Source organism: Perca flavescens, chromosome 3 (assembly GCF_004354835.1).
Source record: "Perca flavescens isolate YP-PL-M2 chromosome 3, PFLA_1.0, whole genome shotgun sequence".
NCBI lineage: Eukaryota > Metazoa > Chordata > Actinopteri > Perciformes > Percidae > Perca > Perca flavescens.
In genome coordinates, this window is record NC_041333.1 from 2,116,845 (window position 1) to 2,130,899 (window position 14,055).

General features: G+C 39.3%; 1 protein-coding gene and 1 long non-coding RNA gene across 5 annotated transcripts in view; both read right to left on the reverse strand.

The window, feature by feature from the left end:
• The window catches only part of LOC114552643 (uncharacterized), a 183,189-nt gene extending 178,233 nt beyond the window's left edge, over window positions 1-4,956 (reverse strand). For all 4 annotated transcript variants that reach the window (XR_003692204.1, XR_003692202.1, XR_003692201.1 and 1 more), the window contains exon 1: window positions 4,752-4,956. This is a non-coding gene — a long non-coding RNA (uncharacterized LOC114552643). The remainder of the gene's footprint in view (window positions 1-4,751) is intronic.
• Window positions 4,957-6,441: 1,485 nt separating this feature from the next.
• On the reverse strand, window positions 6,442-13,244 carry LOC114552098 (protein sel-1 homolog 3). Its single transcript, XM_028572775.1, is given in 21 exon segments — window positions 6,442-6,604; window positions 7,362-7,492; window positions 7,602-7,701; window positions 7,807-7,907; window positions 8,008-8,091; window positions 8,174-8,268; window positions 8,361-8,444; window positions 8,534-8,661; window positions 8,741-8,914; window positions 9,054-9,116; window positions 9,239-9,379; window positions 9,769-9,888; window positions 10,550-10,729; window positions 10,818-11,023; window positions 11,844-11,981; window positions 12,101-12,236; window positions 12,311-12,443; window positions 12,548-12,609; window positions 12,702-12,817; window positions 12,918-13,039; window positions 13,141-13,244. Coding segments are annotated over 21 exon segments (2,508 nt in total). The 3' UTR covers window positions 6,442-6,514.
• Between the last annotated feature and the right edge of the window lie 811 nt (window positions 13,245-14,055).

Consider the following 14,055-nt stretch of genomic DNA (forward strand, 5'->3'; position numbering starts at 1 on the left):
AATGTTATATATTTTTATGTAAAAAATATTCATAAAATCAAAGGGTGCGTTTTTTGTGTGCAATGTGTAGGGGAGTTAGTAGGGTGGTACGGTTCACAAAACCCACGGTTTGGTTCGTATCACGGTTTTAGGGTCACGGTTTTCGGTTCTGTACGGTTCTTGTTATTTTTTCTTTTAATCTTTAACACTCCAGAATATACTTCAGCATATGATATATAGCTAAAATTAGCATATTGAATGCATGTTGCACAATACATGCACACAGTGGCAGTTCTATATATTGTTTTATTTCATCATAGGTAACCAAAATGTTCCCACACACCAGACTATAAACGACGCTGGCGTATCCTCCAACTCCGGGCAGCCTCTCTCCCAATTGACATTTCTGCATGTGATGTGACTTGACCAGCAGCACCCCACTCCACTTGAGGAGTGGTCGGCTCGGTGTCTCTCAAAATCGGACGAAAATCTTTTAAACTGACCTTTGTAGATCTGAAATTAAGACAGATTCAGCAACTGCATGGCCTATTTCTCGCTTAAAATGTTTTCAGAAACACGTTTCGGTGAACTATTTTCGTAAAATATGAGATCGTTTTCTGAACGAGCCGCCATTAAAGTCTGTTTTGAAATTCGGGAGCAGCAAGACCCATGTGACGCGATCGTCCAATCAGCTGTCAAGTCAGCTGCCCAGCTGCCAAAAATAAGGGTAGTAAACAACAGTCAGTGACTTGTTTATTGCTAAGGCCTTGGTCAAAATTAAAGACTTAATAATAACGTAATAACTATAACAATAACTTATTTCACCAGTAAATTGCTGTTGAACCCCAGATGGGAAAAGGGTATTTTACAATTACTGTCAATGCACCACGAGGCTACCAGTTTTAAGTGAATCTGTGTTGTTTAATTCCGACAATGGCAGCTGCAAGTGAACGCACCGTCTGTGTTGTTTAATTCCGAAAACGGCAGCTGCGAGTGAACGCACCGTCTGTGTTGTTTAATTCCGACCATAAACATACTGTATATCTATGAATTGCAACAACGGCAGCTGCTGCGCAGACTGTTACATCCCGCTGTAGAAGTCCTCCACAGTGAAATACAGTCACACTTTACACTGTTTAACGTTAGCTGTCAGCATTTTAACCGTGATTAATCCAGCTGCTAGCTAAAGGTAGGCTAACGTTACATGCTGTCAGGTGTAGTGTAAAGTCAGGCACCGAAACTTTCGTTCTTATTCGGCCTCGCACCAGTTCCCTATTGGCACCGAGTTTCGGTACCCAACCCTAATTATGAGGTTACAAAATCATTCAACACGCTAATAAAGTTATTTTTAGTACGACTGTTTCGACCACAGCTAACAGGACTGAGTTAACCCACGAATAACTTCACTAGTAACGTTAACGTTAGCTGTATAGATAGACGATTAATCTAATGCTAATTTAGCCAAAGTAGCACACCCCGGTCTGTCTGCCTCACTGCCCCGGCGCAGAGAGACTGCCCCGGGACATATAGCTAGCTAGTTACCATTAGCCCCCAGTCAGCTATCAGCCAGCTACTTTCATTACAGCAACCCCCGGCCAGAACTTATCTCTAGTGCCTGGTGCTTACGACGCTAACGGCAGTTTAATTAAACGTCGGGAAACAGACCATATCAGACCCAGCTCCGAGTCACAACAGCGGCCATCCATAGCGGTAGCTATAGCTACATCTCCGTAGCGCTACCGGTGTATGTGCCGAAAATCTCCTCCCTGCCGAATTTCTCCCCCCTTCGCGTTTAGCTGTCTTTGCGGTTAGCTAAATTAACCCGACAAAAGGTGGGTTAAGCACCAAAACGAAAAGTTAAGATTACTGAAAAGTGAATGGGAGATAATTCCGGGCAGCTGGGAGATGTTCTGCTGCTGCACAACAGGCATCGAACGTCCTGGCTCGCTATCGCGGAGATTCCCCCGGAAATCCCCACCCACACCCGTCTCTCAGCCTCGTTTAGTAGCTAGCTAGCGTTACAACAAACCCCGTCCGCCCCGGTGTTGAAACCATCCAAAAGGTGACATTGATATGTGAAATATTTTGTGTTTTAGCTGCTGGCTACTGTTAGCTTGCTGGCTCACTAGCTAACAGGTCAGCTACAAATAAAAATCTAATCAAGAAAGACGTAATTATTTTGGGGAAACTGCAGCTATTTTATTACAATAACATGAATAAACTTTACTAAACGTAATGTGAATAAACTTGAATGGGTAAACTCATCCGTAAACATCCAGCGAAGGTGTTTAACACTAAAAACTCCCATAATTCCACGCAACTTCCCAACGTCATCAAAAATCCAGTTTTACCGTCCATTGTTTTGGTTGAGAGACCCCTAGCGGCAGAAAGTTACATATTGTACGTTTAACTGGAACAAGTATGGCGGCTTAAAACAGTACGGTCAAGCCAGCCGACACTTGGATCTCCATGGTCAAATCAGCCAACGCTGAAATAGTGCACTCATATACTAGTACTTTTGGTAAATGTATTAAACAGCGCAGATCAACAGTCTTATGTTGCGTTGCAGGCAACCCGTATCTCGTGTTTTCACAACCTTCTACCCATGAAAGTGCCCTGGAACGGCAGTCAAACCCGTAACTTACTACTCGTGAACTCGTACCAGATCGTTGTACTCCCAGTTACAGTTTTTGACGTCTCACACACACAACAATGGCGACCCCCATTGATGCTGTACAGACGCCGTTTATTAACAGTGTTAAGTAGAAATAAATAGACAAATAGGCAACGTAAAGTAACCTAGATAGCCAACGTCAACGTTAGGTAGCCACTAGCTAACGCTAGCTAGAAGGGTTTGTGGTGACTTTGCCTGGAACGCTACCAAGTTGTGAGTCATGACTTGAAGTCGTAACTTACGTGCTAAAAACTGTGTCTGGAACGCAGCACCAGTTACAGTTTTTGACATCACACATACATAAACAACAATGGTTGACCCCCGTTGATGCTGTACAGACGCTAGGGCTGGGCGATATATCGATATTATATCGATATCGTGATATGAGACTACATATCGTCTTAGATTTTGGATATCGTAATATCGTGATATGACATAAGTGTCTTTTCCTGGTTTTAAAGGCTGCATTACAGTGAAGTGATGAACTTTTCTGAACTTACCAGACTGTTCTAGCTTTTCTATTATTAATGATTATTTATCTAAAATCTAAGTGTGAAGATATTTTGCGAGAGCACCAACTGTCAACTCTAGAATATATCGCTGCAATATCGATATTGAGGTATTTGGTCAAGAATATCATGATATCTGATTTTCTCTATATTGCCCAGCCCTATGTCAGAAAATATGGGACGTAGAAATGAGCGCTGAAAATGTGTAGAAGAAAAATTTAACAATTTAAAACGTTGGAAAAAACTAAAACAAACCTTATGGAGCTTTGATTTAAAAAAAAGTACTCCTGTTGTTATACAGTATTTATGTTTACATTTTATTGTTACTTGAACAGCTGAGCATTAAATCATGAACCAGGTGAAGAAACCTGTTTATTATTTATTCATTTGATTTTGCAACTGTTCACTGAAATAGCCGGTTTCTATGAAACTACATGTGACATGTCATATTTGGCTTTGACTTTGACTGAACATTTGCTCTCACTTTGCGGAAAAAATATCGGGATATATATCGTATATCGATATTCAGCCAAAATATATCGGGATATGACTTTTGGTCCATATCGCCCAGCCCTAACAGACGCTGTTTATTAACAGTGATAAGTAGAAATAAATAGACATAAATAGGCAACGTAAAGTAACCTAGATAACTAACGTCAACTAGCTAACGTCAACGTTAGGTAGCCGCTAGCTAACGCTAGCTAGAAGGGTTTGTGGTGACTTTGCCTGGAACGCTACCAAGTCATGAGTCGCAACTTGAAGTCGTAACTTATGGGCTAAAAACTGTCTGGAACGCAGCATTAGCCCTTTGCGATAATATACACATTGGACAACTTCCGCTTTTCAAATAAGATGTTAAAGTTTATATATAAAGAACAAAAAAAATAAGATTATTGGATTATATTTTCAAGAAATAACGAAAATTTTTACTGTATACATTTGAACTGGAGGTGAAACACTTTATTCCATAGTTCCAGACAATGACTGAGTACAGTGTATCACTTACTACACCCATACTGAAAATCAAACATTTTTACTGTATAAATATGGAGATTTTTGGACTTTCCTTCCAAAAATCTCCAAAATCATACAGTAACATTTTTGGATTTTCAGTATGGGCGTAGTAAGTGATGCCCTGTACTCAATCTGGGCCGTTTGATTGCATTTACCACACGTGCCGCTATAAGAGCGCACTACAATTTCAGCGTCGGCTGATTTGACCGTGGTCTTAAACCCAAGACCTACAGACCGAAAATAACCTATATAACGTTACGGTTGATGTTCAATAAGTGAGGCGTTCACTAGGCCAGAGTATAGTCAAATCTGAGTACAAGTAGAGTCAGTTCAGATTTGCAACCATACACAGTAGTAGTATGCTACGCCTAGTAGTAGTAGTAGTAGTGTATTTTAGAAGGCTAAAATCCAACAAATATATTATAAAATAGAGTAGGTCAATGTCATACTAAATGTAACAGTATAGCCTATGACAAACACTTGATATCAGCAACAACAACATCCAAATTACCAAACATGCAACCAACAAACCTGCTTTCAGTCACACCATTAATGAGATTAGCTAGCTAGCTTACTTAGGTTAATGTCCACGAGCTTTTCCTCTTGCAGTCTCCACACATATCACGCAAAATATGCTAGTCACGTTACAGGTAGGCCTACGTACATTCTAGTTTGTTCATCCAAATTTTCCACTTTTATTCCTGCTGGTAGAAATATAATTTGCTCTTTACTGAGTTTGTTTTTCGAGTTACCAATTAATCATGGCTTTATGCTAGCTAATTGTTGTGTCCAAAAAAACTTACCTGCTGCCTCGCGCTCTGTTAATTAGCCACGTCATGCGCAGGGCGTGGCCATATTAGAAATTCTTTCTATAGTAATGTATTTACAGCATACTGCCAACAATACAGTGTCTATACTATAGACACTGTATTAGACTCTATAGGAAAATCACCTAGCCAATTATTCATTTGTTTGTATCTTGTCTAAAAGTAGTCACATTTAAATACATTGAGTCTAAATATACTGGAAAGTGTTAAGGGCCACTGTTAAAAAAAATTTAGTAAAAAGCCACATTCCTTTAAGAATAAAGTCATATTACAAGATTGAAGTCATGATATTATGAGGATAAAGTCACAGTAGTACAAGACAGTTCATGTACTGTACAGTTACTATTACACTGACTTTATTCTTGTTAGATTGTGTTACTCCTGACAGTAGCCCTAATGCTCTGCCTTAGGAATCATATACCAAAAACACACCATGTATACATTTTTAGTTGTAGAATGTAAACTCCCATCTAGTTGCTACGTAACCCCCCGAATTCACAGGAAAAATATGGATTACATGATAGTGTCCTCACTTGTAGCTACAGTCATGCGATGCCAGGTGGAGCAGATCTGGGAAATGATTGTCATGAGTCAGGAACAAAAACATGGCCAGGACAGACATCTAAGATAATAATATGGAACCACAATTCCTTTTCAGTTTGACAGTCAAAGAAGTGACTGCATTGATTCTGAATAAAGCTAAAGTTTTGTAATTATCTGAAGAAAGGATTTCCGAGGAGACATTTCTGTTGAATTTGTTTGCTTGCAATCATCACTCCTTCAATCAAATAGATGCCCCAGGGTTAAAATCTCCTTATCTTCTCAAACCTTAAATCCTCTATCTGAGTATACAAGCTCAAAAGCAATGTTGGAGTGTATTGGAGCCAGGGAAGACTTGTTTAGATAGATATGATGTTATTATCCATAACAATTCATTTTCCTGTGGGATGGGTCTCCAGACAAAAGTGATTGAGACAGGAAAACTATATTAACGTATATAGTGTGTAGGTTGAAGTTCAAATTTAGATTTGTGTCAGCCTGGAGTCCTGTTCGATACTTGTTTAGTAAGCCCTTAGTATGTAGTGGTGATGGTGGAGCTGAGGCTACACCTGGGCATTCATTACCTGAAATTCCGATCCACATACAGAACGCCACAGAGTGAATAAGTCATTACACTAGGAGACAAAAGGACGTCCAAGAATGACATCTTTGACCCACCAGAAATATCTTGAAACTGCAAGTCTGATTGCACTTATTCAAACTCTTTATTGTTCAATCAAGTTATTTGTTTCAGAAAAAGTCAATACATTATTTGAACAGTAAGTAACTTACAACCAAAAAACATTCCAGACATGTACTAAAAAACAATATCATTTTTTTTATAATAATCTTTACAGTGATCCCATAGTAAACTAACACAAAATGTGTTAATGCTGTCACTGTGCAGGTTGACTTTGCTGTTTAGTTCCCGAGTTTGTTGCACTGACAATCCTGATAAGATAATATTGGTTCTAGTTGGGGGATGGGACAGGTCTCCTGAACACACCAAGGATGATTAGGAATATCGTTGGAGCTGCAACCACGGCAACCGCAGTGGAGAACTGTGGGAAATAGCATGACCAAAATGTCAGCAAGATGTTACATCACAATAATGACTCTGTACTTTGGCCAGTGGTGGAAAGGAACTATGTACCTTTCCTAAAGTACTGTACTTACAGTAAGTACAATTTTAGAGGTACTTGTATTTTAGTATTTCCATTTGACGCTACTTTATATTTCTATTCCACCACATTTCATAGGGAAATATTGTGTTATTGTACTACATTATCTGACAGCCATAGTGACTACTGAGAGTTTCTTTAATATTATTCCTTTTTTCTACAATCAAGTTATGAGTTGGATGCATTGTTATAAATTAAAGTGCCCAACGATACATTATATAAAGAGAGGAAATATAATAGTGACCAGCTACAAAATAAATTGATACATTAACTATCAGCAGGTAAATGTTACAGATTATTGAGTTAATATTTGGGAGTTTACACTAGAAATAAATTATGATAATAATATTAATAATTATCAGCAAGGTACATTTTCATATAGAACATTTTATTACAAGTTAATTTATTGATCTTTGTATTAAAATGCATGTGCAAACCACAACTAAAATGCTACATATTAATGCACCAAAATGATAATACAATAATATAATTGAAATGATTAAAAAACATGTTGACTAATTAGTAATTTCACTTTTGATACTTTATGTTTCGCTGATAATACTGATGATGTACTTTTACTTGGGTAAATATTTAGTTGCTAACTTTTACAAATGTAGCTTGAGGATATGCCACTAACCTTAATAGCAGCACTATAGTCCTTTTGGAATGACTGAAGATACACATTGAAGAGGGCGAGGCTGCAAGGCAAGTATGAATCTGTATCTTCTGAGTCTCTGCATCTTTGGAAGAGAATATAGAATTATTTTTCTTTCAGATTTCTGTTGAAAACAGTATACTGCACTGCACTTACACAACTGGCGTATACATACACATACAATTCATACACACCTTTTGTACAAAGTGCTTAGGAGCAAACTGTTGTCGGCCAGGTACAGCTCTGAAAGGCCAAGTTTAATCAAGACTGACAGCGGCAGCTTGTAACCCTCCTCAGCAAGGAGGCCAAGGTTGTACCATCCCTGTGGAAGATGAGTATGGCTTACACACACACGCTCAATTTTGAATACAAAACAACCTTGAAAAATAAACACACACAGAAAAAAATCTATTTAAAAGAAGCAGACCTGTGGCTCGTTCCTTACTGCTGCCAGTGTGTACATTTCTGCTGAAGAAAACCGCCCGTCACCCTGTCCCTCGTACAACAGGTCACCCATCCTAATCAAGGCTGGAGAGGCAGTGGAATAAGAGGTCAAAAATAGGGTTTAAAGTATGAATGTTCCTACTCAAGTTTCCAAATATTGAAGTCCCAAAAGATAGTTATTTACCATAAGTGTCAGGATTTTGACTTTGGATTGTAAGGTTGTAATATCTCCACATACAGTTTGATGCAAAAGCAGGATCCAGAAAACCTAACTTGGGGCATACAGAGTAAAAATGTCATTTTGACAAAAATGATTAAAATCATGACTCTATAAATAATATAGATATAACTCACCATATGGTGATCACATAGATATGCCACATTGAATTGGGCAGGTGAATACCCGGACTCAGCAGCCATCATGTAATATAACAGTGAGCTGAACCTGTTGAAAAGCTAGAATGTTAATTTGCTGCTACTGCAATCAAGTTGCCTGATCAGGATCATGGCAAGTGTGAATAGAAAAAAAAAGATTACATGTCACTCTTGAGATATGAATCCAAGGCCTTCCGCAAGACGCTGCCCAGGTATCCATTGTGCTCAGCTGCCCACTTTACCCACCTGCAGTCAAGTTAAAAAGACACTTCAGTCACAGCATAAGGACAAATAATATATGTAAAGTGGAATATATAAAAGGGTGAGTAGCTAACAAAACAGCATCTGATGGGTGTCTGTTGACTCGGCCAGGTATCCCAGTGGTCCAGATGCTAGCGAGGTGAATTGCTCCCCTGATGTGCCCTCTCTCTGCAGACTTCAGGTAGTACTGATAGGCCATAAACTGTCAGAAAGACAAATGATTTACCAGTCTGCAAGCATACCAGCAGATGATCACAGAAAGCATTCATACTTGAGCTAACCTGGTCAGCAGCTTTTCCTGGATACAGACCCTGTGAGTACATGACACCGAGATTGAAAGCAGCTTCTGGACACTCAAGGAGATCAGCCTTCTCCCACAGCTGCACTGCCTGCTCGTAGTCCTGCTCAAAGTGCTCATAGTACCAGGCCAGGGCATTGATTGCAGGAACAAAATTCTGTGGGACAGAATATTGTAAGAAGCAATATAGGGAGTGCTAACTTTAAAAGGCTTTTTGCAACAATAAGTGGAATCCTAATGTTACAGTATTGATAAAGAGTAATAAAGTAAGTAATTCACATTTAATCATACAAAACCTTGTCCATTGCTTTCTTCAGAAAAGTGAGAGCTTTTGGGATGTCCTTTTCAACACCATGCCCCTACAGAGAAACACATCAAAATGTCATAATAAAAGCTAATACTTAATGATACAACCTAAGAAAGGAGTAGTCGACGATATAAATGGTCATGTTTCTCATTGTACAGCAGGTGTAGTTCTCACCTGCAGTAAGACTATTCCATAGTCATACATTGACACCGGTTCCTCCCACTGGACAGCTCCCCTTTCGTAGTGTCTCGCAGCCTTCTGGATGTCTGGAGTCACTCCCTGCTGACCCCAGTACAGCATGCGGGCGACTGCTTGCTGCAAAATAGTTGCTGAGTTATTACAAAAATTAGACATCCTTACCTTGTTTAAGTGTCTGTGGCCATTTTCTTTTACTCTGAAATGTGCGCTTTAAGAAACAAACCTACATACTTTTTTTTTTTGAAGATATTTTTAGGCCTTTATTCGACAGGACAGCTGAAGACATGAAAGGGGAGAGAGGGGGTATAACATGCAGCAAAGGGCCACAGGTCGGAGTTGAACCCGGCCCCGCTGCATCAAGGAGTAAACCTCTATATATGGGCCTATATATGGGCGCCCGCTCTACCAACTGGGCTATCCGGGGGCCCACAAACCTACATACTTGTTTCCATTTTCATCACACATTGTTTAATCTGACTTTCTTTGCTTGTGATAGAACAGGGTACCTCGGCTTCAGCTGCTCCTCTGCGTGCCTGCAGTTTCAGCCATTGGAAGATATGATGATGTTCACTGGTCTGGAGATTCAACACCTCGTCATTGTTTAAGTAAACAGCCTCAACAAATGTCTAAAAAAAAAAAAAAAGGAAAAAGAGAAAACCCAAATAAAAGTCAATGGATTGTCTTTTCTTTTGTATTCCTACGTCCTTAGAAGTCCAGAAATGCAGCTCTGTGCTTTGAATAAACCAATAAAACATGAGCCACTTTTGAGCACTGTAATATCACCAAATGTATCATACTGTTATCTGTCTTGGTATGGAAAGCAGTGACAAAGGTATTGTTGATGATGGAAATGGAAAAAACTATAGCCACAGAAAGGAGAGCAGAAAATATATTACAATATCACATATCAGATCATATGCTGTAATAAGCCCACAGCTTGTCCTCCCAGCCTCTGCATTACAAGTACTGTATGTCTGACACTGTTAGACATGACAGAATATATTGTACAAATGCTATTCTCTGATAAGTTGTGTTAGATTTTTTTTTTTACAAATATGTTTATGATAATGTAGAAAATGCCATTACTTATGATGAATATTAGGCAAGAAAACGTTAACATTGAATCACATAAACATAGATTAAAAATGATAAGCTTTTTAATATAGTAGAAATGTATTATATATATATATATATATATATATATATATATATATATATATATATAAAAAAAAACGAGATATGCGAAACGAGGACACCAATGCATCCGGTTACAAACACATACATTACCTGCTCTGGTGTGGGATTGTGACGGTCTAAAGTTGTCTGTTTAGCAATGTTTGCATAATATGCATAGGCCAGGTCTGGGTCTGTGGGGAGGCCTTGGAGACCCTGGTGGTGCAGGTGCCCAAGGTGCAGAAGTGCTAATCGATCATCCTTTTGGGCTGCCAGCAGGGCCAGGAGCCAAGCCTGTCCCAAACACAAGGGCATGGGAGACTATAAAAAAAAAAGTACACCACAGGCAGAGTTCTACTTTATCTGAGCCAGTAGCTCACACCTTATTGGGCTGTTCCTTGACTCCCAGGCCAGCGCTGTAGAGCACTGAGGACATGTGTAGAGCTCGGTTATTAGCCAAGCAGCCAGCTTGGAGCAGCAGTGGTAATATTCTGCTGACCACACCAGTGCTGCTTGCTCTGCTCAGTTTATGAAGTGATAAGGAGTACAGCGCTCGGCCCACAGCTAGCAGCCTAGCTCTTCTTTCTCCTGCAAGTCATGAATTGATTTCAGTGCTTTATGTTAGATAACGCATTGATATAATCAGTCAATGATAAGTAGAATATAATGTTTACTCAGCCCAGTAACAAGCAAATCGGTCAGTCGTTACAAACTCATGCTGTGCAGCCAAACTTTGTTCAAACCCACAGATCTTATTTTAAGTTTTAAAGGAGAATTTTCCAAAGATGCCAAATGTGTGAATTCTGGGAAATGTGTATACAATGATGCACAACACATCTACAATATTTCCAATTGATGGAATGTGTTTGACTATTTCATTCAGAGTAAACATCAAATGGGTTCAATTTAGAGCTGCAACGAGCTTATAATATACTGTCCATGCATTAACACTGTCAAACTGTGTAGGGTGATTTTTCCAACCTTAAATAGAATTGATATATATATATATATATATATATATAAAAATACTAATATATGCACAGCCTCACCAGGAAGCTTCCTATCTTTGTACAGTATTTGTCAAAAGGATAAAACACAACAAAGCCCAAAAGCTTATGTCTCTTATGGTTGGTAGCGGTAGCAGTTAATTAGGTGTTAAGAAAATACGAAATGCAAACTATATTAAGCCCTGTATTTGAAATCCTACTAGAGTAAACAAATAATACCAGTGGAACATACTTAATTGTCTAAATTGTTTAAGTATTCATTGTAAAAGATGGTTCTCTTTCTCAGTGTTAAATAATTACTAAAAAGCTTAATCCGCAGAGTAATGTTAACAATGACCTTTGTACTCGAGTTTGTTACCTCCATCTCTGGATATTTTGTACCAGTGAAGTCTATCTCTTACCATGTTTGAAAGCCAATAACTTGGCCAGTTTTGCCGCTTGTCTTCTATGAGGGACAGTCACCTCCCACAGCTCACACTGTGACTTTGATGGTAGTCTGTCCTTTTTCATCCACTCATGGAACGCATCGAAACAGATCTCTGAAAAAATATCACAGTAGACAGCTTCTTTGCATTTTCAGTAGCTCTGCAGAGGGCTCTTGAGAATATTTCAGGTACAGTAACATTAGCACCATCTGGTGGATATATAAACCTACTACCAGACTCTGTCTCCTGTTTGGCCTTGAAAGAATAGCCACTGATTTTAATATTCATCTCGAGATGAAATTCTTGACAGGTCTGCAGCCATCCAGTCAGGTTCACGTTCCTGATAACATCTGGAATTACAACTTCAGGCTGGAGAAGAGGAAAAACATCAGACTCAAATGATCGACAGAGACAATAACTGTGGGCAGGTGCAGTATAATTACCATGCTGTGAGATGATATCCTGTTGCGGTAGTAAACCAATGGCCCAAAATAACCTTCCACACCTCGTATGAATTTCCCTCCACCAATCACAAAGTATCCCTCTGTGTCATCCAGCTTCACATTATGCCTCATCCTGTAAGACACAACATGTTGACAACAGATAGGCAGAATACTAAGTGCATTTTTTTTTCTGATTTTAATATATTTGAATCACTGTTACGTCAGATATAGACTTACATATGTTCTATTGAATGAAGGCTTCTCTGCTCCTTATCCACGCACACCATGGAGACAGTCACCTGAGACGCACGCACAACAAAGGCCACATTATTTTTCATTATTACCATTATTTACATAATAGGGCATCTTATGCGAACAAGAGACGACTCACCATTCTACCCTGCAACATCACACTGATTTGGCACCACTCACTTAAAGGCACCTTGAATGGGGAAACCAATGCAGAGGATTCCCCAGACTTGCCATCCATCTGGACGTGTAGCTGCCCTATACATATCAAGCAATGGCTCATGTAAGTTCAGATAAAGACACTGTGTAGTTGCATATTGGGAATACCTGAAAGGTGAGATTCATTTCTTAACCATACCTGATTTTTTGATTAACAGTGTTGGTGTGATATAGTTATTATGGGGGTCTATATGGTAAAACACACCACACAGGTTGTCCTGGCAGCGTCTGGTCACAAACATCCAGATGGAGAACATACACCTGGCAAAAACACAAAGCCATTGGTTAACTATCCTTAAATAAAATTGTCATTACCAGAATAGAAAGCTAAGTTATATGTGGTGTGACTTTTGTTGTCTTACCATGGAAAGGAGATGGCTTTAACACGAGAATACTCCAGAACCTCATTGCCATAAGGGTCCAGTGTCTTTGTGATACCAAAGCTTTCTCCAGTTGAAGCATACATTGTAGACAGCAAATGCACCGTTTCTGAATAACATGAAGTGTTTTGGTTGAGATTTTGAAAGACTACAATTTTTTTTAATCACATAATAATACATCAAGTACAGTATGACATTAAGTTTTGACAAATCCTAAACTCATTCATCCGTGTAGGGTTTTTCTGGGTGTGATGTTCTCTGATTCTTAAATGTTGACAAGAAATTTGAGATTTTTCAAAGCTCCCCTTAAGGTGCCTTTGTCCACATGTACAGTTTATTGCAGTTTTAAGCTCACTTCTCAAACCTTACCTTGCTCCAAAGGGCAATGTTTCTTTGAAAACTGTTGAGTTAATTGCAGCATTTGTGTACTCCAGGTAACGCACAGTTGATGCTGTTTTACAGGTCGACTTAAAAAAGGTTTAGGCTGCAAAGTTGCCACATCCTGAGCAGCAACAGGCCTCTCAAATCCACTGTACCTGACTGTCGCTAGGAGGATGCAACTCAGCACCCACTGGGAGTCTGAAATAATCCCATCAGCTTGATACACCAACCAATCCGGCAGGATCAGCTCCAGAGTCATTATTTTAGGGTTACCAGGGACGCAGCTCCACTGTTTCAGCAGGAGTGTGGAAGTGATGCCAGTTTCAAAAGATACAATACAGTCCAGTTGTACTGTAGCAGGTTCATCACAACAGTAAAGTATTTCCAAAAGATGGTCAGGCAGAGGCTCCTCTGGAGGATTCAGGAGTGTCACCTCGTCTAAACCCCAAATGATCTGTGTGGAGCAGAATGTACGCACATAGTTGCTAATGAAATCTGTTGAAAGCACAAAGGACA